At 40.7% G+C, this 27647-nt stretch overlaps 1 protein-coding gene across 1 annotated transcript in view; it reads right to left on the minus strand.

Annotated features, from left to right (window-relative positions):
* TMEM131 (transmembrane protein 131) overlaps nt 1-16313 on the minus strand; it is a 93502-nt gene extending 77189 nt beyond the window's left edge. The window contains exon 1 of the mRNA XM_084223631.1: nt 15654-16313. Within this exon, the coding sequence (XP_084079757.1) occupies nt 15654-15819 (166 nt within the window). The 5' untranslated portion in view covers nt 15820-16313. The remainder of the gene's footprint in view (nt 1-15653) is intronic.
* Between the last annotated feature and the right edge of the window lie 11334 nt (nt 16314-27647).

Raw genomic sequence — 27647 nt, forward strand, 5'->3', positions numbered from 1 at the left:
TTACCAATGTGCAAAGTCACTGTAAGTAATTAAGTATGAGATCACTTGGGCATACTTTATTAGGTGAACCATTCCCCATGATACAGAGGAAGATGACTATTTTCTGCTAAGTCCCTAACAATTTCCCCTGGGAAAACTTCTTCCCAAACTTAAGCTGATACCATCATGGTCCATTACCAGCCTAATACTGTAGCAAATACTTCAATACCCTGGAATAGTAAAATGCAGCAAATTAACAACTCTTGCCCGTGCCATTTCAGTCATCCCTGCCACATGACTGGCGACTGCTACAAGAGGGGCACAACATAATATTTGGAGTAGGAATCATTTCAGCTGCCACAGCGTGATCTGCCACTGCACAAATCAGCAGCCAAGAAGCCAAATTACACATTAGGAAAACAATTTCTTCCTGACCCTATAGGCAGTTGAAGCCCTGAGGGCTTATTATAATAGCTATTAGTCAAACTTTAAATGTTCATGGACCAAAGAAGGAAAAGGATACATATTCATATCCGCAGATTTCAAGGCCAGAAGAACCTCAGTCTCATTTCCTCTTCACCTATGCTGAACAGAATACTTTCTTCTGAGAGATATACAGAAATTCCTCTCAAGAGAAAACCTCTATCCTTTCAACATTCTGCAAAAAGCAAACATAACAGATTGATGAGAATCTGTAACAATTTCAGTCACTCTCGCTACTAGGATATTATATGCTTTCAGGGTCAAACTCTTTCAGCTTCTAGCTTGTGTATTCTTGGTTTCCTCTTTTCAGACAGTAGGTCACTACTAACAGAATACATGGAAACTTACACAAAAAATATTCTGAGTTTCATTTTCTGTTTTCAATCTATAACCTTTAAAATGCAACTTCTTTGATTAAGTCAGCTTTAGTCTAAAAAGCCCATAAAAGATATCAGAAAAAGACCATGAACCTAGGCTTTCCATTTGCTCTAGAACAGCTTGTTCTATTGACAGCACTTTCCAAGCATTCCAAATTGTTTAAAAAATGGCAAAAGAAAATCCCCCACCACAACCATAGCCCCCAGTCCCCAAACCACAGCTTTCTGGAACAGTGAAAGCACTGTCTAGTCATTATTACCAGAAGATTCCTAAATGCTTTCCCCTGCCCCTTCCAACAACATCACAGGGCTTGATAGAAAATTAAACCAACAGTAGCTGAATTAACTTAAGCAGCATCTTTTCTAAAGTTTATACACCTAATAGAGAAATCTTGCTCAAACACATCCCTATTTTGATTGTCTCTTATCCAAGCCTTTCATATTTGGGGCTAAAACAAGAAAACTACAGACATATAAAACATCAAATAACAAGAAAATTTTAAAATCCTACACATCTCCAAAGTAAACAGGAACTTAATATCAAAATCACTTTAGCCAACACCAGTCTTTAGCTGTGACTGAATTACACAAAACAGAATAAATTTGCATGTAATGCGAGCAGTGAATATGCCAAGGCTCTTGGTGCATAACAGCAACAACAAAAAAATCTCTGTGGCTCACAGTTTATGAGGCCTACTCTGACTGAGATCCGATTTTTAAGGTGGCTTTGCACGCTTCTCTTTCCTTTAGCCGCTGTTAATTTTTTCATTTTAATAGGGAAGTACATTCTGGCATACATACTTATAAAAACACTATTCTGAAATATAACTTAGCTCTGGAATAGCTACTCCATAGCATTGCATTGATTTATTTTTATGTTAATGATCTTTACATATTCTCTAACATGCTTGCAAGAACTGTTTTCTTTCCTAAGTCTTGTCTAAACCATTTTTCTTTCTTATAAACGGATTTATACAAGCCTGTATCATCTAGTCCATGAATTTCTCCCAATTCTAAAAACAGTGTCCTATCTTACTAAAACAGGGAAAGGTCAATTATTTTAAAAATTTCTAATTTACATTAAGGGTTTTTTTTTTAAGTCCAGTTTCTAACCCTTTGTCTTAATGACTAAGCTCACTTCAAAGTAACAATAACCACATTAGCCAATTACAATGCGCTAAATGCCATTCACTTCTGTCTATGCAATTGTAATTGCTACATTTGTATCGCTATTGGTTAAAGTGCAGAACTATACTTGGACAAGTTATTTTTAAAGCTCTGACTATGAATTAACTATTTATTCACAGTCATACAATTTCAATCATCCTGAACAGTGGAAAACTGAGCAGCATGAGGAATACAGATAGATGGATACAGAATGAAAAAATAAAATTATTATGGTTGAAAAATTCCATTGTAAAAAATAAAATACCATACACATAAGGGAAAACGGTATTACACTGTAATGCGAGTGACCATTTTAATCAGCTTCAGGACTACAGAAGTCTGGTGAGCCTCAAGAAATACATCCCAATTCAGTGTCCAACACACCAAATCTCTTTAAAAAAAGCCTGTTCTCCAAGACAGACAAGTCAGTGTAGCTATCAGCCTGGATTTCTGCCTATGTCCCAACAGGTGACTGTTCACTGGAAATGTAAAAGGTCATTCTCTCATGAGACAGTGAATGTCAGGCAAGTGAGAATCACCAGCCAGCAGGCTTGCTTTCCAGCTAAATCCCCTTGCACTTACCTAGGCAATTTACTTGTTTATTTTCCAGTACTCCATAACATAAACAAAATTATAATTTTTACAGCAGACCTCAGGAAGAGCCATCACGACAAAGAAAATACACACAATGCAGTAAAGACCACATGTACAAACATCACACTTCGAAGTCTTTTTACACAGAAACATATTTATTCTCTTCATTATTAAAACCTCTAATGACCATGCCTCAAAAAGCCAACTGGCCAAATTTGCACGCTTATTGTATTTTCTGTTTATATATATTAGATTTGAAATAGAACCATCCCTAGATAATGCACTTTAATCATCATGTGAAATGAGAAAGCAATACATTAAACTAAATAACAAAAAGACAGAATCTTCATCAAAACCCTCATTTTATACTCCTCATTAAAAAAAACAATTCTGACTTTACACAACACATACTCAAGTTCATATGCACAAAATTATGCCCAAATTACTACAAGCTAAACAGAGACAGTAGATCACTTGCAATACCTGAGCATACTCCTCACTATTTCATAGTGGGGGGGGGGAAAAGTCAAATGATTTCTACTTTACTGCAACCAACAGCACAAATTGAGCATATCACTGACAGCCAAGTAAGTCTGCATGTAATCTTTCACTAACTTACTTTTGTGTCATTTCTGCCTGCAGATAAAAGACAAGCTTCTTTGCTCAGCAAGGCCCTTCCCTAGTAAGAAGAGTTGTCACATTGTGCTCATTCTCTCATCTCTTTTCCCCTTAGTTAAGACTGATGCAGATTTTTAAAAATTCAGTCACCAATTCAGTTTTTCAAGCTAGCCACGAAACAGAAAGTGACAGCATGATTCTCATTCAGAATAGAGGCTCCAGACAGACAAAGAAGCTACTGCTTAGACTGAGAAAGGAAGAAAGTGAGTCTCCACCCTGAAGCCACTGTTCACACATCTGGCTCACAACGTGTGTCTCGCTTCAGAAGACAGTGCAACTGCATCAAGGTTTCTTTTACAGCTACCACTGATTAGATGTGCTCTGTGATAGATATATCCTTGCAAAAACTATACAAGCATACATAGAAACAGAAAAGCTCACTGAAAGTAACATGTACTCCACCTAAAAATCTGCTTTTATTTATATTGCTAACAAAATTACATTAGATGATTTCAGATTAACGCACAAAAAATTACATTTTATTCATACACCTTTATTCTCAGATGTTTATTCTGCATTCAACCTGTATTTCCACCTTACAGAAATGCACATTTCCATCCACTTTGACTAAAGCAATTTTTATTTTCATCTAGTTTTTTTAATGAATGTAAAAAACTATCTGCTATTGGCCAAAATGGCAAATTTCAGGTGGTAGCAATAAAGGCCATAAAACTTCACTGGAAAAAACCACCAAAATACTACTTTGAAAGCTGCCAGATGTTCTAAGTTGATACTTTACTTTTAAGCTTTTCAAAAATTTCATTAGCTCCTAAAAAGATATTTATTTCCTGGCTCCAAAATGCTTCTCAAGAAATAACACTCAATTCCATTCATAGGTGGTAAGGATGAGAAAACTTAAAAAGAAATTATTTTAAAGTAAGTTAAATAAAAGAGAGAAATAATTCTCTAAGCAGGAGAAAAACTTTCATGCACACTATTTTTAAGCCAAAGAGAACAATACTCCTGACACTCATGGAAACTTCTCAGAAATTATTTAAAGAGAGTAAAAAAATTAAAAGGGAGCTAGAGGGAAAACAAACATCTGCAAATAGCATGCCTTTTTTTTTTGCTTTGAGCCATACCAAATGTGGCTTTCTATTCTTTCTAATGATGGCCATTTTAAAATTTCAATATGTAAATTAAATTATACTCCTATATATGTACTGTTATTGAAAGTGTATAGACATAAAATTATTTGGAACTACCCTCAAAAACAAGGTAAGTAGTCCTGCAATGTGCAAAAAGATAACATGCGTTTAATGGAATTCTAATCTTTTTAGCATATAGAAACAATTATAGCATATAGCAATGTTCAATATGTAGCTTGCCAGAAACAGCAGCCAGTTCATGGCTTCTGGAGCCTCAGGAAAACAATGCATTAATTGACAATAATTTCAGCTATTACCATTAACATCAGTCTTCCAAACTTATACTCCTGTGAAATGAACCACTGAACAAACCCCCACCTACTCAAAAAAAAAAGGGTTGTATTGACACAGTGGAATGACCCACCTAAAAGGTACATCCAGGATGATTAATGACCTTAATAAACACCGACCAAGATCAAGCATTGTTCTCCACATCATAGAAAATAGGAAGGAAGATGCAATTTTTAGAGTTTCCAAAAAACCCTCCACAGAACAGGAAGGTGACAGAGCCAGGCAGATACCTCCTGACATCTAAATGTCTTGCTGGCAAGGTGAATGCAACCAGGTAAGAGCTACAGCTTATGCTCAGTGGATACTGCTCAGTTTTCCATCCTTACTCCTATCTTGCTAGCTACTACAGAGAATGCTTTCTATCACTCACGGCACAGAAACAGCAGGATACTAAGTGAGAGTTCTGCTCTCCTCCCTGCCCTGATCTTGCCTTGCTTTTTTTCTTGGTCAGTTACCACGGTGGAATTGCATGAATTTTTAGAACAAAGGTACACGATCAACACAATTGTTTAGATTTTGCTGTGTAACAGTTGCGACTTGGTTAATACCAAGTTACAGGAGAGAAGTATCATCGGCAGGGAGGAGCACAGATCTCTGTCCCTCCCATGCTCACTCGGCAACACTCGAGTGCCCACTGGAAACAGCTATTAAGCCTGACTGACGACAAGTGAAAAAGAGTGGCAAGATAATGCTGGTTCAGCTACCACATAAAGTTCATAAATACAACAATCAAAGGTCAGGAAAAGGTAGAAAAGGTCTGACGCTAACGCCGTAGTGTTAATGACATGGCAGTAACACTACTTATTGATTGCTGAGCACAGCAGGCTGTTGACTTGCCATGAGGGAACACAGACCACCAGCAGGAAAAACCTGGCTGCAAGGTCTGATAAAACCAGAGGAGAAAAGGGTGGAGAAGAACAACTGAAAGTTTTGAAAGAAGATAAAACACAGAGCAAAAACAATTAAACAAAACAGGCAAATTTCAGTTTGGGGGGAACACTCCAAAAACATTTATAAGAAATTAAAGGTGCAAATAGGCATAGGGAAATTAAGTGCTTGCAGAAATGCAATTTAGCTACCTACAATACCCTGGAAGCAGTTACCCCTCAAAAGCAAATAATCTCCTCTGGTCAGACTCTTTTACAAACAGCTGTGATGATCTAAGTTGACACCCGGTGCAACACAGATCATGACTTCACCCAATAATTCCAAACCCTTAGTCTTAGTGACAGAATATGTTATGGAGAGACATCTAATTCACTCATCACTAGGCTGCCCCCTAAGACAAGCCTTCACTCAAAAATAGTTCTCATTTCTACTTTGATATGCCTAGTACTCAGTGTCAACCTGAATAGGCACACCTTTGCTAAATTCAACATTAGAGGGTTTTTTTCACAAAACATGTATTTTTTAAGGATAATTAATTAAATAATGCTAAATAAATAAATGTTTTATTCAATCTCTGAGATCCTTAGTCTGGTCTTTTTCCCCAGAGAAATCTCATTTAATCAAAGGAAGAATTCACAGCACTCATCAAGTACTAAAACAAATTTCCCCTGATGAACTGGAAGTTCATTTCAATCTTTTCTCCATCAGATAATGATATTCAATAGTACTGATTGGCAGAGTGACTTCACCTGTGAAGATTCAGACTCTGTCAATAACAACCATCTCTCCTTCAACATCAAATGTTTGGGACATTTCTCCCAAAACAAGGAATTTATTAATATTTTGAATATTTTGGATGATACAGGTCAGCCAAAGGTATGTGGGGCACATCATGACCTAGTTAAGCTACACAAAAGGCAACTGACAAGGTATATGATAATATAAAAGTAGCTGTATCATAATATAAAAGTTACACACACACACCTTCCTCACCTTCTTATACTTAAGAGAGACAACTCAGAGGGCAATAGTAGCCTCAGTACTTCCTAGTACACACTAAATAATAGTAATTTCTGGTACTTCTAAACTGCCTGTTGCTGGCTCCACAGATTGAAGTTACACAAAGGTACAGAATACCAAAGCAAACAGACAAGAAAGAAATGGTTTCTAGTAAGGACCAAGTACTCCATGTCCTCCACTGCAAGAAAGGAATAGTCAAAACCTTCACAACAATAACTACCCAAATCTCTCAATCTTTCATCAGACATATTAGCTGCACAGATCATTAATTTTAACACATCTTGTATATTAACATGTAAACCACAATTGAATGTATTGCTATATTGCTAGCAGCTGGCAAAGGCAAAAAACAAATAGCTGTGTTATGCTTCACATGAAAGATGGGACACAAATACTCCTTTTGAAACAAATTTTTCAAGAGAAAGAACAAAAACATGGGGACAAAAAAGTATATGTGATCCACAATTACAGAAATAAGGAATGATTGACAAGGTTTTGTTTTTATCTATGATCACCCTTTTTTAGTGATGCAGAAACCCATGAAGCTTCCTGGTACAATTACAACTCTGCTTCTCCCAAAATTGTATCTGTAGTACTATTACCTTAGCACTGACTTCACCACAGAGTTACACAAAAACTCAGACTTTTGTCTTACAGATATTCTCATCAGCTGCAACAAAAGTATTGCAAGTTTCAACTAAGTTTTAAAATCACATGGGAGACACAAAATATTAATACAGGGACACTGAGGGTGGAATGGACATTAAGACTGTCATGCAGCTCAACCTTCTGCAGAAGTACAGTGAATGCTGAATTTGGATGATGTCGCTTTAGGCTGTCATTTAGCTGGGCCTTAAAAACGTTCAAAGGCAGAGATTCCATAAACTCCCTAGAGAACCTGCTTCAATGCCTGACCAGCCTCATGGTGAAATACAGACTCATCATGTCAAGGCAGAAGATGATAGCCATGCTGACCGGAAGCCCGTGTCAGATGGGAGTCAGCGATCCAAGCGGGAGCCAAGCCGAGCAGACCCACGCCCGTGCTGGGCTGCATGTCTGGGCTGGCCGTCAGGCCCATGCTGCACGTACTCCGTGGCTGCAGGGGGAGCCCAGACAGCCCTCTGAAACACAAACTGCAATCAACACCACCAGCGATTATGCCACCTGGGTGGCCTTGCTTTATCTGAAAGTGCAGATGGAAGTTCCCATGTGAACATCCTTTCTACCTGACAGCAAAAATTATGAAGAGAGTTGTCTTCTTGCAAGGAAATCCAGCAAGAGAGCAAAATAGGGTAACCTTTCTATGGATGGGGTCTGCACAGTGTGTTACACATGGACCCTTCAAAGGTCTGTTTGGTGCTGCACAATTCAGGGTTCTTAGCATCTAAAGAGATCCAAGATTATCTGTACTACTCTCTCTTTATATGGTTATCTTAATAAACAGAATTTTCAATGCTATTTTATAATGCCCAAGTGCCTCTCACTCAGATCATCAGAGAGCAGCATCTCCTGGCACAAAACAAACTTTCCTGTTTAACTTTATGGCTGCTGTCTCAGGCTCCATGAAGCTCTGTGAGGAGTCAGGCTCCATTTTGTTCCATAAATGACTGATTTTGACTGCCACAAGATCCCTCAGCCTCCATTCATCAGTCATGCAGATATTGACCATCCTTGGAGATTTCCAGTGGGATGGCAGAGAACAAAACTAGACACAGTGGTTTAGGTGTGTTCTATTAAGTGCTGACTAAACAGGAATAGTCACGTTGTTCAGCCCAGTGGCTACACTCCTATATGTTGCTAGGGTACATTGCTGACTCATGAATAGCATTTCCAGGTTGTATTCCCTGCAGGTGGTTATTCTGTCCCATATAAAGGGCTTTCCATTTGTCCTTTTTGAATTTCATGGAGGCCCTGTCAGCTTATTGTTCTGTCCTGCTTAGGTCTCTCCAAAATGCAGGCTTGTCCTTGTGTATTGGTACATTCCAACTCCAGATCAGTGACAAAGATCTAAAGCAGGACAGGTCCCAGAATAGAGCCAGGAACAGCTCCTTGTAGCCAGCCTCTGAGGTAGAGCATGAACCACTGCTGGAAATAAACCACAACCATACACCTTGCAGTTTATCTAGTTGCCCAGATAGTTTTTATCATTATCTACAAAATCCACCTGTAAATATTTGTACAATATTTTGGTGCAAATCACTGATTCACTTAGACTTCTTCTGTGCTTCTAGATGATTTCCTATTTATTTACAAGCTTCAGATAACCAGTCTTTAAATTCATTTAACATATTATGACACCTAGTAGGAAATGTTGTGAAGTACTTAAATTGGTACCATGCTTGTTTACAACTTGGTCTCCTATCATCACTCCTTCAAATGGTGATTTAATCTGTTTAACATCATAGTAGCTCTTAAACAACTTTAAAATACCTAAGCTATAACCAAGGGTTGTCTGGGATTTTTCTAGTTTAAGTAACTTTAGAAAGTCCACGTACATCCTATCACACTGAATCCATACAGTCCAACACAGATCTAGGTGTTCAACTGAAAAAACCCCTCAGATCACGCTTAAGACATTGCGAAGACAAACTGCTTCACGAAGAACACGTAATGGATCCATTTATAAAATGGCTTAAAAAAACTAAGCGTGTTGCATTAGTCAGCCAAACAGTTCTATTACATAACATTTTGTAGCTTCATAGAGTACCCAGACAGAAGGAGCTGTAGTTTCATTTCCTGTACAGTTCCTTCCACTAAATTCACTCAGACACCTCTAAAACTGGTTTGATAAGGACAGCAGAACTCCTGTTCTCAGATGGTTCTCTGCTGCAAGCTATGCCAGGCAGGAGAAGCGGTATTAAAAACTGTAGCAGGAAAATCTCAAACTAGTGAAATACCTCAATTTTTTCTCCCTTTTCAGGGATTGGAACTACATGTCAATCCTTCAGCTTTCTATTTCCCCATTACATCCAAGGTTTTCTAAGAGAGAGACAGACAGACATGATCCTGGTTTAATCCCTTTAATATTCCAAAGCAAAAGTTATCCAAGGCTGCTTATGAGAAAATGTTAAAATCATATTTCAAAAATGTTAAATGCAAATGTTGCATTATATCTTTGCTGCAGTCAGTAAATCACTAACTATTCTATAAGGATAGTTGAGAAAACAGAAATACACAACAATCTTGCATTCCATTAAAATTTTAAAAGCTGCCTCTAACAAATCCGTATCTGACACAAGTTTATTCTTTGCTTGTATTCATGACTAGAAAGATAAACTGGAAGTATTTAGCTCTAATGGTCACTGGTTCCTTTGGTTTCTCCCTATGCAAGAAGAAATTCTGCATCTTCTGTCTTGGTATAAATAATTAAAATGCTGAAATACTAACATAATTTTTTTGAAAAACAGGAATTATTTTAAAAATGTTTAGTTCAAACTCAAGTTTGCTAACTCCCACAGTGTGAATGGATCAAATCAGCTGCTTTCATTGTAAGGACCAACTATGCTCAGCTTTTGGAACTACAGGATAATGCAGGCTGGATGTGACCCCAGAGGCTCCACCCCAGTCACCTGATCAGAGAACATCTAGTTAGAGGAGGCTCCTCAAGGTATTACTCAGTCCAGTTCCAAGTACCTGCACTTATTACTATGAAGAGTAGAAATTTAATTCAACTGCTGTCTTGTAGAGAAAAAAAAAAGGCACTTTCTTGAGTGCCTGTTGTACCCAGGTAAGTTCATGCTGTAGACTGACAAAGTCAGGGGCGCTAAACTGGACAGAAGGTACAAGCAAGAGAAATAAAAGAGATCATTATAGCCTTCTATTCTTGCTGAACCCACAAACACAGGAACAAACCAAACTGGTTCTACCCTCTGCTTCAGTCACATAACTTTTACTGCTCGTTATGCATGAACCACAGCATCCACCATTCGCTGTCAGACTCCCAGGTCATTTACCAAGCTTACTGTTTGAAAAAATTATTTGAACTCACAGACTCAGTAAATCACATTGTGGAACCATAACACATATCACTTTAAGCAGCATAAAACTGGGTAGGCATTGAAATAAAGTGACTCACAGCAAATGTCCAAGCAAACAGCTGAAAATTTTAAAATGCACAAATACATCCAAATTACTCAGAGCAATCCATATTGCAATCATTCACAAAAAAATCACAACTGAAAGCTTTAAATAATGCAAAGCCTATCGACTTCCACACACTCTGGCGGAATTTCATCATATTAGGCACTACACAAATCCATAGCAAGTTCCTTCAAGAGATGACAACCCAAGGCCCTGAACCAAGCACACCATCCTTCAATGGACCTCTGCAGGTGAGGGGACCCCAAGTCTGCTTCACACATGCAATATAACTGAACACCAGCAAAGGAGAAAGAGGTGCAAGGAGAGAGCAGCACCTACTTTGAGATTACATTGAAGGTCACAGAGAATATGGGGTCTCAACTTCCTGTCCACTGCAGTAAAATTTTTCCTTAATTTTAGTCCAAAGATTTCACAAGCAAGTAAGCACATTCAATCCAAGCACATGGTCAATATTTTTCATTCACAAGTGCACAGACACAGTGCAGGCCTAATCAGCTGTCCCACACTGAAGTTTCAAAACCACAGTGAGATAGCATGGTCAATTTTTATCCACTTTGTTTTCCTCACACTCTTCATGATTCTAATGTGCTACTTCAACTGCTGGAGTGTTTTCAGTTTGATTGAGGTCATTCTTTCTGAAACAAATTTTGATTTAAGCCAGGGTCAAAACACCAGCATAAAAGTAAAAACTGGGATGCTGTAAATTAGTTCTGACAGCAGGAAATGACAAATAGGCAGTATATGTGAAGAGATGTTTTATAATATTAAACATATAAGCTTTCTCTCAATCATCTTCAAATATTAATCTAGTTTTGATACTCCTGTGAAGTATCCTGATTTGCTATTTTAGATATCAGTAAAAAACAAAAAGCAAAAGTTATTTGTTTGAGATTAGAAAGGACAAAAATAGAAACAGAATTCCAACATATCAGTGCACTGCTCTGATGACAATATCCCACTTACACTCAGTAACGAACTTGGTTTCTAGGAAGCTAGAAGAGAATACATCAAGCATTAAGAAAAAACAGCTATTTTCACTGGTCTATCTGGTTTCATAATGTAGATGTTTAAATGGAACTTTTTTCCCAGATCCAGCACTAATTTGCAACTCCAAAAATTACAGTCAGCTATTGAGCCTAAACATCAACCTTGCTCTACCTGCACCTATGCTGTGAGCAGATGGGTAGGTAAGACAACTATCAAAGTAGTCTCAACAGGCTTTCAGTCCACTGGCCAAATAAAATGGGATTTTTTAAAAAAATGAGCTGTATATAGTGAAGATTTTCTAAAAATATATAAATATATATAAATAAGGGAACCAACACAAAACAGTTCAGGTAAAAAAGCATCCTTAATTTACCATGGGGTTATGGCATTATTATGGCTTCCAGCAACCTAAAACTCAGAAGGCTATTCTGTGTATGATGTGTGTCCTCCCCAACCAAAAAAACACAAAACAAAACAAATGTCAAAACAAAACAAACAAAACACCAAACAAAAAGCACACCAATATAAACTGATAGTTGTCCTCAATCTATGTGGCAATACAGAACGTGATAGTTACACTAGGAAAGGATAAGCCTTACAAAAATCCTGAAAATCATACATATTTGCCAAAGAAACTATCAAGTTATTTTTTTGCCCCTCCTAAATAGCAAGAGACTCTTTGAGACTGAAATTTTTTCCTGCCATGTCATTCTTTTGCAATGGTTCACAGATTTCCTGACTGAAAAAAAAATAAACATAAAATTTTACAACCTTCTCAGTCTTACTCATTCCTCAGAAATACATGGGCACCCAGGAGGACCCAGCTAGGCACAAAAAAAGAAAAGCCACATATCAGTGTTTAGTCTGAAATTGATGTTTAAGGTTCTCTGCCTGGTTCAATCACAGTTTACTCTGCTATCTGTTCAGATACCAGATAAATTCCAGAAGTTCTATTTTTCTAGCACAAAGAGGGTTACAGCAATGTCACAGTTCCTCAAGACTTTGATTTACAACTAGAACATGCAAACAATTTCAGTTTTGCTTCTCACTTTTAGGCAAAGATTTACATTTGCCCCCCTCAAACTCCTTAACTAAGACTGGGTACTAGAAATAGTCATGTCTATCTAGAATACTCCAGCATCAATCTTCTTTCTGCTTGTGACAGCTCCATCCATAAAGAACTGCTTGCTAGTTCTTCTCCACATGAAGCCAACATAATTTTCTCTCCATCAGCTCCATCATTCCCCCAGTTTCTCCTCAAGTATATGCAAGGTAAGAGGAAGAGCATCCTCCTCATTCATTTTCATTTTCTTTTGTCATATTCTGATCTATTCTTCTCACACTATTCACTTGGCACTTGCTTCTGTCAATTATTTTCTGTACTAACTTCTCCGGAGTACATACTGCCCTGTCTTACTACAGCCACCTTCAACTCGGCAGTGCTCAGCAACAACAATACACAACCTCAGCCCTAATCCCTCTCCACAGCTTCCTTCCTGCAGCTGTAGTGAAAAACGTATGCCCACATTTGGGAAATGGAAAGGATATTCCTAGCTACTTCCCTGCTTCCTGACTATTATTTTTAAACTGTCTTACTACGTTTAACTTGACACAACGTGGTAAAAACTAAGGCACTTAAGGACAGATCCTGAAAACCATCCCCTCCTTTCTTCTCAACCACTGTTTCATTTTGAGCTGCCACCTTGGTCTAAAGGCCCAGTGTCCAAAGTCGTCCTTCCTCGCCTGTGTTCAGTCACTACCTCTTGCAGACTGGCATTTACATTGCAGCTTAAGATCAGTGAGACTAGATCTCACAAGTCCCTTTAATCTTTGTCTTGTTTTAAAACTATTATTTTGTTTATGTTTTGTTTTGCCTTTTTAAATCCAGGGTTTAAACAGTCATTGCACTCAGCAAATGGAAACAAGACAACACTTTCCAACATGTGATCCACAAATGCAGATTGCCAGTGAATTCTGCTCAGGAGTTCATAAAAGATGAATAAGAGAAAAAAACCAAACAACACCAAAGAAACACTTATTTGATGACCTTAGATGTAGCACTCATAGACTACCCTAAGCAGCAGAACACTTGGCAGGAAAAGCAAATGTCAGAAATCTGAAGGCTAAAAGTAATCTACGTTCTAGTTGAGAAACAAATTCACATTTTGAATATGACAGATGTGTTGCTGGGATAAGTTTTAAGTAATAGACTGTATAAACAGAAGTAAACGTTATGAGTACAACTACTCAATTGTCTTGAGGGGCTTCAATCATATCTGTTCAAACTCTGTGAATCTAAAACTGCCCTTTTTTATTTAGGAATACCAAGAAAGTCCATAGAGAAAAAAACCCAGTATCTTCTTCACAAATGAACCAACCAGATCATGGCCCCAGCTGTCACAACTTTTAGGGTATGAATCAATTCCATCATACCAGTATATGACATCACTGACAAAGCTTATAAATACATATACCTTATTACCTGTGAAGGAATGCAATCACAGTAAGAGTTAAAAATCAGAAATTTCTCAAGCATTTGAACTCTTTTAGTACCTCAAGACACTACAGGCCACACTGACAAACTTACACGTTCTAATCTCTCTAAGGATATGGGATCATACTCACGCTGTTTTCTGAATGTTTACATTTCCTGTAGACAAAGTCAAGTGAACAAGAGTGGCTGTACAACAACTGATTTGGGTTTTTAATCACCTTAATATCAACATCCCCATATTTGTAAAAAGAAGGAAATTACTGGAATTACTAGGAAATTACTGGAATTGAGCCCTTCTTTAGAAAGGTATAGCTACTTTTTTTTTTTTAATACAAGCCTTATTAGTATGTATTTCTCCCCTCAAGTCTGGTCTAAGCATACGACTAGACCCTCCTTGCTAAGCTCCTATTCCATACCCTTTTTATTCTTACTCTTTTTTATTCTTACTCTCTTTCTTCCTGTCAGACCTCAATCTCCTCCCTCCTCTGGTGCAGCAACTTGCCTGAAAAGCAAATTCTCCTGTCCAGCCAAAGTAAATCTGTTTCACCTACTTGAGTAATACATTACATTTACCTGCTACTTTTTCATGCTGCCACACAGCCATGCTTTCAAGCAGACTACCAGTCTGTGCCTTGGAAATGCTTGAAAGCTGTTCTCAGCAATGCTACAGATTATGCTTAGGTGTTTCGCTCGGGGCTTTTCTTCCTTGCTAAACCACAATGAAAAGACTTCACGCCAAAATCACAGACACTACAAGTTAGGGAAAGTCAGACAGCGACTTTAAAAAGTTTGGAGAAAACGCCATCGACTCCGCAAAGGCTCCAGAAACCTGTCAAAAGTTTGGGGAGGAAAAGGGGTGTCCCACTGTCACTTAGTGAGGGATGAAAATCCAACCCATGCAAAAGCGTGCATTTCTGCCCTTTCTCATGCAGCTTCGCCAGTCTGTTTGACTTGGCTTCGTCTCCTACTGGAAGCCTGCCGCAGGGAAACCAGCTCAACGCGAGCAAGCCTTCTATTTTATTTATTTATTTATTTCCCTTTCCCCTATTTAAAGGACAGCTCCAGCTCCATCCTTGTCCCCGCCGCTGTCAGGGAGGAGAAACCCCCGCGAAACGTCAGCGACACACGGACACAGACACACACGGACACAGACACACACCCGCACGCCGGCAGCCGCGGCGGCGGAGCGGGGGAGGCAGCGCCGCGACTCCCCGCACAGCCAGGGCAGCGGGAGCGGCGGGATGCGGGAGCCGGCGGGACAGCAGAGCCGGCGGGATGCGGGACAAGGGACGGCGACCCCGGGGCTCCTCCCCAGCCGCCCCCCCCACCCCGCCGCCGGGGAGCGGGCGCGGGCCGCGGCCGCCAACGGCCCCACCGCCACCGGAGGAAGAAGAGGAGGAGCGGGGGGAAGGAAGACAAGAAAGGGAAGGGAAATCTGGGTCTCACCTTCCTTCTCGGCCCGGGCCGTGTGGAGGAGCAGCGCCAGCGCGAAGCGCAGCGCCGCGCCCCGCCAGGCGGCAGCCCAGCCGCCGGCGCGGGGGAAGGGGCAGCTGCCGGGGGAGCAGCGGGGGCAGCGGGGGGAGCAGCGGGGGCAGCCGGGCGCCGCCGTCATCGCGCTGCTGCTGCCGCCGCCGCCGCGGGTCCGCCGAGTGTCCGCGTCTGTCTCCGGCCGGGCCGCGGCGCGCGCGCGGAGGAGCTCGGGGAGGGGCGGGGCGGACACCCCCGCGAGCGCGCGCTGCGGCTCCTGACGCGCGTGTCACGGGCCGCCACGCCCCCTGGGGAGGCCACGCCCCTACCGGCGAGGGCGGAGAACAGGTGCCATTTTAAGTGCGGCAGGGCGCCCTTCGGCTGGCCCCGCCTGCTCTGGCCGCAGGGTTGTCGACTAGGTCGCTTTGGTTTAATTGTTTTTGTTATTATTGTTTTTTATTTCTAATTTTTTTTTAGTTTTTTCAAATGCGATTTTAGATCTGCAGTAGGCGCCGGCTGTTCGCGGTGGGGTTGCTCCGCCTCCGTAGCGCTCTGTTCTCCCCGTCTCTGGGCGGGCCGGGGGGCGCTGTTGTTTCCCTGCCGAGGCCGCCGGAGCTTCTCCCAGCCGCCTCCAAGATGGCGGCGGGCGGGCAGCTCCTTCTCTACGCGGCGTTGCTGGAGAGACGGAGGCGCTTCTCTTCACTGTTGCTGTCCTTTTCCCGTGTCATATATTCCTAGCTGGAGGCCCGGAGCGCTGTGCAGCAGGGGTTTCGATAGCTTCAACCTGAGGAAATTCGTACCTCAGCTGCTGCGCTGGGCCGGTCCCATCGGCACAGCAGCCTCGGCCTCAGCAGAAGCGGAGGGCTGGGAGGTTTTGCATGCCTCAGAGGCTCAGTGAGAGCCTGTGCCGGAGCTAGGGCGTGACACCACGCGTCTGCCACTCTTGAGGGAAGATGTGTACCTATCACTGTCTGTTTGGGTGACACGCGTGGCCGTAAGGCCTTTGGGAAGGCATGGAGTGTATTTGCAGTGGGGCAGAAGGCGCATTGTATACATGTGAGGTTGGTGTCTGTCAAGTGGAGGTTACACTGGGAAATGGGTCCGTGGAACCAGTGCTGACAGAAGCTGCGCTACCAGGTGTGCCATGTGGCAATGCTCCCAGCAAGAGATGTGGACTGGGCATCATCTGTCCAGGACTGATAGTCTCAAAGTCATCTTGGATAAAGTGTTGGGAGCAAAAGTCTCTAGTACAGTTTGTTCACTGAAGAATGCGTTAGCTTTTTAGAATAAAAAGCTGTATGCACCCACGTGCCGTTCTCAACTGCTCGTTTCGCCACCTGATCAACACGTCACACTAGATTTGAAGTGGTTGAACACATCACTGAGTTTCATCTGTCACAACAGTATAACTGATCTTGGTAGTGAAATAGAGCCAGAGTCTCTAAGGGACTGACTAACAGCCTAACTAAAGATAGTAACATTTGTTATGGCTCTTACACAGTCATAACATACACTGTTCTTTATTGTTAAAACTCCCTAAAGACACCTTGAAAGTCTGGAGGTGGTTGTTTTGTTGAACTACGGCTTCAGCATCAATTAGGTTTATTTTCAAGGGAGAAATGGAATTTTAGAAGTATGGGTTGAAACCTTTCCCAACAATAGTGATTTTTTTCCAAAAGACATGTGAGGAGGAACCTAAGGCTTCTGCGTAATTACTAATCTTTCAAACTTGCATAGCTTTTTGACTAGTACATTGAAAAAGGGTTTATACAAATCAGTGATTTATGAGCATGAGTCTCTGTTCATACTTCTCAGAACCACCCAAACCACAGTAAATATAAAGCTTGATCACTGCTGTGAGCAAAAGCCCACATGTTGACTTCTGTGGGGGTTAGGTATGTACATCAAAGAGCACAATCAAGCCTAAGAACTCAGCAGTTAGTGAAGCTTTCTTGTTAGTGGACCCTGTAGGATTTTGATTTTACCTTCCTTACTGGGCTTCTGCTGTACATGCATTACTCTTCTGGGAAAAAAAGTCAGCTAATTTCTATTTCTCGTATTTCAAATTCACTATTGCACAACCAAGCAGAAAGACTTTCTCATAATTCATGCTCTAGAGCGTCCTACCCACTAAAATGAATGGGAACTCTAACAAAGCTAAGATGTAAGCATGGCAAAATCTGCCATGATATAAATGAGAAAAGAGCTATGAGTCCTACTGTTATGGTATCTATGAATCTTCAACCTTTCAACATCAAAATATGGGCAGTTTTTATTTGTTCTAAATACAGAATGTCTTTTGAAAAAGATAGTATGAGTAAAAAACAAACCGCTCACAGTACATATTCTCCCTTTCATCTTTGTCCAGAACTCCCACTGTTTTCTGTGCAGGAAAAACCAATACAATATGGTCCAATGTCTGTAAATGATAAAGCAAAAAGGCATTTCATTAATTTATTTCTGCTTTAATCTGGGTTATATTATTTCATACGTATTTGAGGTTGCTCAAGTTGTTTCATTTATACATGAAGTGCATATAAATACCACCATTTGGATACTACAGTGTTGCTTGAGCATGTTGAACAGTTTAGAAAACAATTTCTCTACTAGAAAAAAAGCTTCTTATAATGAACTATGACAAGACATGGAATAGAGTTCTTATGGAAGTGGATTTGTGTTAATAAACAGAACTGACAGAAATACTTAGACACTAAAGTTCAACAGCTGATACATCGGATAAAGGAATGCCCTGTTCTACAGGAGAACACATCAGAAAGACTTTGAGACGGAGAGCTGTACTCTGATTCCTGCAGCCATTGTCAGCTTTGCTAGCACAAAGAACAGGGTAAAGTTAACACCAGAAGAGTGTGGTGGTCCTTCCACCCTGAGTGAAAAATCGTGTACCTAAAGACTGCTATGTTTACTGAGCTGCGGTAAAGTATTCCTGCTAAGCACACCAAAAGGCTGGCATTCAATTATCATGTAAGATACCTTTGTTGATTATAGTATTTTCTTTTCTTCCTGGGCAAGGAACCAGAAATGCTAAAATACAGATGTGTGGTTTCTGCCACCTTGATATGGAGGCAGAAATTTTGGGGAGAGTGTCAGTCTGGTTAGTTGGAAGCTGTAACCGTTTCAACTGGTGGTACTCACTAGAGATTATCTGCCTGACAGACTACAAAAGCAATAATCCATTGTTTGAACCACCTTGTCTCTCCTGTAGGGAATTACCTCTTCTGTGGGACATGGATCAAATCCAAGTGATGTTGCACTCAAATAAATGAGAAATTTTTGTGGGGTCAATTTCTCAGCATTCAGGAGCACATGAACTCTCTTAAATCAGCATTGAGATTTCTGTCATGAATGTGCCTTAGCTTACTTTTTTTGGCTTTTACCAAAGGTACACTGTTAATTGGTAGAAGATAAACCAAGCAAAGCAAGAAATGGGGACTCTCTGCTAGTAGACACTCCTAGTAGCTTGTTTATTAGTGTTTTTCAAATTATTTAAAAATAACTTTAAAAATTCCCCTGAAAATTTTGCACAGGCTCTGCTGTTCACTGCCAACAAGGTTTTCTGATATTCAGTATATCCCTGCCTCTTTTCATTTATTCCTACTTGTTCCCATATGTATAAGCCTAAGTATTTCCTTTCCATCTTTAAGGTTTACATTACTCAAGCATTTGCTGGCTGGAGACATGCCTCCATCTACCTCTGCTTTAATAAAACTGGATGTATTAAGCTCTTTTAACCTTTCTCTAAAAAAACACTCCTTCAGATAATGCTTGTTGCTTCATCCTCAAATTGCTTCATTTGCCTCAATGTTATGATGGATGTCAGAGAAACAATGCTCATACTACTATTGAGTCTGCTAGGGAAAAGTTGTCCTTTTGGAAATGTTTCAATAAACTTGAGCTGCCAAAATGACTTTGCATCAATTCGATGCTCCCCATCACTTGGCTATGTTTTTGAGCATCCTAAAGCAGAGTTTACTAGCTGGTGGATCTATGGTGTGTCTTACTTGCCAATACTGGACCTGTGTGCTGAAGGCAGTCCTGCATTCAGGACCAGTGGCTCAGGACTCCCCCACTGCTTCATTTCCCATGCCAGCTTCAAGTCATTGGAAGGCTTTGTTTCCAACACTTTGTTTCCAACATTGGTGGCATTGTGAAACTTGTGCATGATGAAAAGAGAGGAGATACGGTATATTGGGATTTTAATACACAGGATTGTCGACAAGATTTATTTTTCAGTGAACCCTCATTACCTTTTACTCAATTATTTTATTTTCTAGAGTGGTAAATTGAGGGAGGGTTATTATTTGTTCTACTTTGATTTTCTGTTTGCTTAATCACTCATATGATCATGCACCTATATTAAAATCCAAGATATGTCATATGATTTTTATTAACCCCATGGGAAAAAAAATCCCTAATTTCTTTAAGAATTTTGCATTTTAGGAATTAAATGTAATGATCCAGAAGTTACTTTCTTGGAGAAAGGGATGATGACCTTTTGATTGGGCTCATAACCTGATATACACTTGCCCTATGAGAGCCCACTTTCAGCTTTGACTTGAAAAAAGCCATGACTCTGATTTTGGTTTGCCACATCTTTCTAATAAAACAAAAGTAAATAAAAGATGCAGTCTTTTTCTGGCAATAGTGCTAGCTGTAATATCCCTGTTGTGAACTGGGATGTGAACTGTTGCTGTGGATACACACCTGGAAAGATGCATGAAATAAGCATTAGCCTCATTTATTTGACCACCAATTCAGGTTTCCCTAGTGGTATATCAGGGTCTTTCAAACACTCTGTTCTTGTCCCTCTCTCCTGTAGTGATCCTAGCACCAGGCAGAGTGGGCTGGACTGATCTGGGATGACCTAAGTATCTGTGTCCAGCATGTAGGTTTGATTTGTAAAAAGGTGAAGGCATGGAGGAGGCTGGCTAGAAAGGGATGTTGTGTGGCTGTAGTACAGTGGCTGTTACTTGACCTAATGCATTTGCAGCGTCCTCATGGCCTATCCCATGCAGTGATGTGCACTGGGTCATAGTGACTTTGGGAGATAGAACACAAAGGACTCTATTCCACCTCAAAACCTGACATGGCAGACTTCAGCACCAGGTTAGCTTTGTGCATACGAGTACTATCAGTGAAGGGAACTGCTCGTGTTTGGCTGTCTGTTTGTTAGATGTCTTGCTACTGTGAGCCAGACTTTCCAGATTCACTCCCCAAGGGTGCAGCAATACAGCCTATTTGCTGTCAGCACAGTATTACTGCCTCTCCTAATGTTTGGCAGCCTGGCACAATTTCAGGTGTAGTGGATAGGTGTTTTGGTGTGACAGCAAGGTGTGTGATATTTATTCCACCCATACTCCACACTGGTTCAGCAAAGCTGGGACTTTCTAACACAGTCCTTCTCTCTATCACAGTCTGGTAGAAATCCAGGACTGCTGACATGGTACCATAGCGTGGTACCCACAAAATCATGCTAGATAGATGCTAATTGTATGGTAAATCCTGTGTATTGAATTTTCTGCCATAAGAGCAGGCATCTTGTGCTAAAACATCCATGACTGCAGAAGTAATCCACTGATGCAATAGAAAAATAGAGAAAGGAGAAAGAAAAAGAAAATAAATGGGCCTGAACAGAATGTTGATAAAACAAATATTCTGTTCAGCCCAAAGATACACAGAACCACATCCTTAAGTTCCTAAAGCTTTTCTGGGTGTTGAAACTTCACTGGAAACCTGGTCTTTCAATAAAATTGGATTCTACCAAAATAGTGATACACTCAACTGTGTGCTATATTTTCTGATGAGCACATCCTACAGCACTGCAATGATGTGCCAGTGTCAAATGGTTTCTGTGCTTGGGTGAAAAGATGTTACTCAGACTGAAGTGCAACTCATTTTCATGGAGAGTTTGAAATCACCAACACACTTGATCATTTATCCAGTTGTCTCCATGCAGATTCAGAAGCTCAGCCACAGATACCTCCATCTGAAATTAATGGCCAGAGTTTATCAGTCCCAGATTACCTGCCAATGCTCCTGGAACCTATATTGTAGGAGGGCATTTTTATGAGGACTGTTGATTTCAATTTAAAAGCTGAACAGAACAATAGATGAAGCGTGCAAAGAAGCCACACATCAAATGCTGTGGATTCCAGTTGCTGCCTGGGCCCCTCATCTTCAAAGGAGACCAAAGTCATATTGTCTGACTGTTCATGAAGATTACCTTGCAGGATTAGGTAGAATGAAATTCTGATGGTAGAATTTGATTAAATGCCTAAAAAATCGAAAATGGTTCAATCTGGTTTTACTGCTTTCTGTGCATGTGTTGTGTCTTCTGCTCTGTGTTTTAAAGTCTCACTTCTGGAGGAGCTTGAGGAGTTTGATGATTGCCTCATTGTCATTGCCCTCTAGGCAACACTAAATATTTTCTCCATCCTAACTGAGTCATATGCTCTATGATATGGAGTCTAAGTAAGGGGATGTCTGGACTTTCCTGTCCTTTCAGGTAGCTTAGGTTGCCATTAGTACTGGCATTCTGTGTACAGGCTCTCAGATATGCACTTCTCTTTTGCTCTGCTGTTGTCTCATTTCTGTTTCTGGGTTGTATTGTATAAATGATGGCTCTTCACTCTTGTCTGACTTCCCCTCTGCTGTTGTGGGTAAGCATCTCTTTCACTTCTGCATGTTATAATAGAAAAAACCAAAAATGATGAGACCAAATGCTAGGGTAGACTCTCATGGTACAGCCTTATATGTTTGGAAAGATTGTCCCTGATATTCTGCTGCTGTGAACTGATCGACATCACTTTTACATGTCTCCAAGTGCTCATTATCTCATCTCTCACACTGGCAAATAAAGGCTCCTGAGAAGCACTACAGAGATATTTATGGGTGAAGGTTAGCCCCAATACAGACTGTACCAGTATGAACATTCAAGGCTCTGTTCCCTCAGCTTCCATGTTTGTTTGCGATCTCTTCACCTTCTTTTAAAGTGTGCTGTGCCGTCCTTTTTGTGCTATCAGGCTCCTGGGGAAGGAGTGAGGTCTGAGGAGATGAGATGTAGAGCTCATGGGTGTTATCTCCTCCCTTTCACCCTTCAGAGGAGACACCAGGCAGGGCAGAAAAAAAAGGGCAGAAAAAGAGAGAAGTGGCACCCAGCTGAGCAGGACAGAACCAACACAGCTCCTGCATGACACTTAAGTAACAGCATGGGGCTGAGCAAATGGGATAAAGCCAAGAATTTGCTGCAGTTCCCAGTGACACCTCATCCTAACAGGGCTAGCATATTTTAGTCACCTGAAAAATTTTATCTAGTGTCTATCAAATCCCAGTCTGCATATGATGAAAGTATGAGACATCCCGGTTTTTCTTTGTACAACAGAGTAGAAAAAGATTCAAAAGGCGAAGTGCTGTCTTGAAGAGCTGTGGTTGGTTGGACTGCCAAGGAAGCCTAAGTTGAGGCTCCCACATAACTAGTTAATTTTTTTTAAAGAAATTTATTTTTAATAAGAACCTGCTGCTCTTCTTCCAGGTGCTGCTTTCCCATCAAGCAACACAAGAGCTGTCAGCCTTGCCTGTCCAAACTGAGGCATAGACGTCTGGGCACGCATCAGGGTGGAGGTGGAATTTCATCTAACAGAGTGAACTGAGAACCCAGAGAAAACAGAGCATTTTGGAACTGATGTTCTCTCTGGAATATTAAAGACCTTATGCATACCTCAGGGATTATATCTGCATGGATGGGTGTGAGAGCTGCTTGCCTGCTCTTATACTTTGAGCTACCAGGCTGCAGGCCAGCTCTGATATGAAAACTGAAACCGTGACAGTGTGACACTGTGTGTGCATTTACCATAACTGTTCTCTCTGCAGGACTTATCAACACAGCTGTGAGCTCTTGGTTAGTGCAGCTACCTGATACCCAGACCAGTCTGGATAACGTCCAGCTGGCTCAGACTATAAGCAACTGCATGCACCACCCTGCGCTTCTGCTTAGTTGCAGTAGTCGGTTCCCACAATGGCTACTGCAGCACTTGTACACAGACACAGAGTGAATTGCTAGTCACTGCAGTGGAAACAAACTCTTCCTGTGACAATGACACTCTTAGTATATAATTTCATATTTCATAGTACCTAATCCTTTTGGATTGTTCAAGTAAAATGTAAAAATGGCATTATATTGAAACCAAAGGAAAAAAAAAATTAAAACCAGAGCAGCTCTAAACTGACATATTTAAAATTACTTTGAAATGAAATTAAGCTTTTCAAAGACAAATGAGTTTCTCATGGCTCCAAGTGAAACAGTCAGCAATAAAATCCAGACTTAGATGTGCGTAAATGATTTAGGTGGCGAATAGAGAGGAGACGGTCATGGAGGGCTGAGCTGAAGAAAGTACATTTGCAAGTTCATGAAAAGCCCACGTAGGAGAGAGTTCTGCAAAAAAACGGAATAGTATGACTCACCTTGATCCAGATAAGGTTTTCCTAGGGGAATAAAAGACAAAACCTTTGATCTTGGTTGCTGTGATAGAAAATTGAGTAATAAATAATGGTTCTGTTAATGTCTTAATCATAGCTTATACAGGATGTTCTCTTGCCAACATTCCTTTGCTTCTCATTGTACTTTGACACAGTGTGATTGCATGAGCGTATCAAGTAAACTCTGCAGCTCTTCCAGAGGAGGCCTGTCTCCTTATAGCCCACCAAAACTGGATGTGTCAGAAGAAAGGGACTAGATGAAAAGCAGCCAAGGGGACTTCCTGGCTGGGGATTGTGGAGCCAGCCATCAGCCTGCTTTCCTGGAAATACTAGTGAGAGAAGCATCCCCAGGGAACTCGACAGATGGATCTGGGGAGCCAAACTTCTTGCTTTAGCAACATCTGCTGGTGTTGGAAGTATCCAGAAAGCCACACCACACTTAAAAGTGAGACAAGTTAATCTGCAAGAAGAAGAAGAGCAAACCAAGATGAATTAGCTGCGATAACCTACATTTAACCATAGCCGTGCATGAAAAAGTTGCACAGCAGAAGTCATGCCACGTAGAAAGCAAAGATCATTCAGTATCATAATCAAGCCTGAGCCCAGAAAGGGCTGGTCATGTCCTGAACTTCCAGGCATTAAACCCTCAATCCTGCTCAAAACATGGTTATTTCTAATGCCTTCTAGTTTACCTGCACATTGCTCGTAAACTATGGGGAAAGTAAAACACTTAAGAATTTTGGTAGGTGAAGTTTTGTTAGATTCTTGTGTGGTTTGTGATTCCTGTGATTTTTTTTTAAAGCCAGAAAACTGAGATACAGAATGGTTACCCTGATCGAAAAGGAGGAAGAGAGAACACCAAGGGTTTGAATAGAAAACATAAATTCATAAGAAAAGATATGAGGAAGCATATTTTTGGCAGTATTATCCCTAATAAACAAACAACAAAATCTAGTGCTACAGTGATGTTCTTTGAAATTCTCACACCTTTTACTACATTTCACCTAGCATATTGATCTAATGACTGAGCAGGCTGTAGAATTTTGCTCAAAGATAATAAAGACACAGTACCCTGCTTCAAGATGAAAAAGCTCTGTGTCTGCATGTAGCAGATTAAGGCTGTTCCATTAGTGTCAGAACCACCTCTGTACTGTTTTATTCACTTTTACAGACACAACTGTCAATAATTACTTGGCCTTCTGTTTAAACAGGGAAACACCTGGGCATTGATAAATGAGTTGGTATCTTAGTGGCGACATGTATAGGAAGTTGTGTAAGTTTCTGGAGGACAAGTAAAAACCAAGTTATTTATAGTTTAACCTTTCATTTCTTTTCATGCTCCATATCTTTGAAACCAGTGTCATTTTTAGCTCATCAAAATACAGAGGCACCAGTTTCATTTTTGCAAACCTACATATTTAAAGAAGGATGTTTAAACAGTGCTGGCAACTTTGTATTTCTAAATGTTAGTGTTCTGGTTTTCATCTAAATAAAGGAAGCAGGATTTGGAGTTGAAGTATAAATTTGTAAGCACAAATTTTACAGTTGGGAAAATATGTGGAGGAAAAAAAAAGCCAATTAAAAATATCTGTGTTAAAATTGGACTGTAATGACTGCTGCAATATTACTGTACCGATGCAGTTGCCTTAAAAGCAGAGTACCAGGGCCAAGTACAGCAGCAAGAGGAATTAACTTTTAGCTACTCCAGCAGGGCAGAGCCCTGTGAATCACACTAGGAAGCCTAGATCAAATCCTCTTATGTAAACATCATACGGAGCTGGCTCAAATCCTCTGCACACCCTAGGAGGACTGCTGATGTGGCATTCTCCAAACACACATTTGCTTTGCGTAATTGTGGGCAGTTGCTCTTGGGTGCAGGAGGCCTAAGTGTGAGCCTTTATATCTGCTTTGGGAGAGCAAAAATAAGTGGGGGAAGGCAAACTCTGAACATGGCTGTGGGCTCCCAGAGCCACCCCATACACCTCTTGTTGTCACTAATCTCCCCAGAGACAGGATATCCTCCCCCCGGCACACCAATATCTCATGCCTGGGTCCAAGCCCTTGTAGAGCCAGGTGGCCTGTCTCAGTCCCAGGTCCTCCTGGATCTCCAGTCATGTCACTGGTGTCCCCCTGCTTTTCTCAGCAGTTCTCCGCTTCAGTGAGGAATGCTGAGGACCCGTCTCCTGTTTCACACCAATGTTTAACTTGCTGAATCAGGACTCCATGAAATGATTCAGACCTGGTTTCTGGTGACTAATGCTGGGCACTCCCTTCCTCCTAGGCAGCAGTAGCTCCTTAGTTCTCCCAAACTCTTCGTCTAGGCAGCTACAGAACTGGAGGCCAGATGTTCTGCTTCCTGCTGAACAAGTGGTGGCTGTTTTTTTTTATACAGCAGCATCAATTTTAATCTGAACTTAATTTTTTTCTTTTCAATCTGTGCAGTTATATGATCCAAAAATATAGTCCTTGAAGCCACATGTCCTGTAGTTTACAGAACTGATTTTCTTGAAGAAAGTCTGAGTGGGGTACTGTGCAATTTCTGTTGGTGTTCTCACTCAGCTGGGATCAAATGAAATAAAGCAAATACCTTAGGATGAACACCTTGTTACAGGCATGGTTTTAGCTATGTGAAGCTTTCTTCTTCCAGGTTATGTTATCATTCACACATAGAATTTTAAGACTTAGAGAAGCACTCTGAGTAAAAGCTCTGGCACAACTTCCATTTTCCTCTCCTCACCCATCAAAAACAGAAAGTGTGATATAATATAAACACAGCAATTTCTCACAGGGGCAAACATACAGTATCACAGCCAGGTGCTCTCTGCAACTTTTCCCTCTTTTGTTCAGCAAGAATTTGAAAGCATTATCAGTTTGATCACTGGTGGGATTTCTGTGGTGGAAGGAAGCTCACCAGTCCTCACAGGATCCAGCGTGAGAATACCTGCTCAGGTCGGGGGGATACCCTGAATTCTTGATTCTAGATTATCAGTGAGACAAAAATGTTTATTCTATCAGCCAGGCCCATCCATCCTGTGCAATCTGTCTCTTCAAGGTTTCAGTGCAGAATCCAGTGGCATCCCCCAAGAGATAAACCTTCTTAACTAATCTTCTAAAACAGCTTCAGAGACCTTTTGGCTTGGTCTGTATCTTCTTCCTATGGGTTTTCCTGAATGCGTTCAGTTTTCATCTCTTATATTAGATAATCTCTCATCTGCTGAAATATCTCTGGTGCATGCATGAATATGAAAGGTACTCTGCAGACTTTGCAGTAGTTTGTGCTCTGTCTTAATTTGTCATTGTCAGTGTAACTAGATGATGCAGACTCCCAGTCAAAACCAATAACACATTCAGCTCTTGACTGCAGGAAAGTTTGCTGCTATTTTGAATTACCTTTCTTATAGTTATTGCAAAGCTTTGACTCAGTTGTTGGTGAAGTGGCTGAGTAGGGCTTTTTTTAATAGTTTCAATATAGGAAGTTCA

Source organism: Fringilla coelebs, assembly GCF_963513975.1.
Source record: "Fringilla coelebs genome assembly, chromosome: 2".
Taxonomy (NCBI): Eukaryota; Metazoa; Chordata; class Aves; order Passeriformes; family Fringillidae; genus Fringilla; species Fringilla coelebs.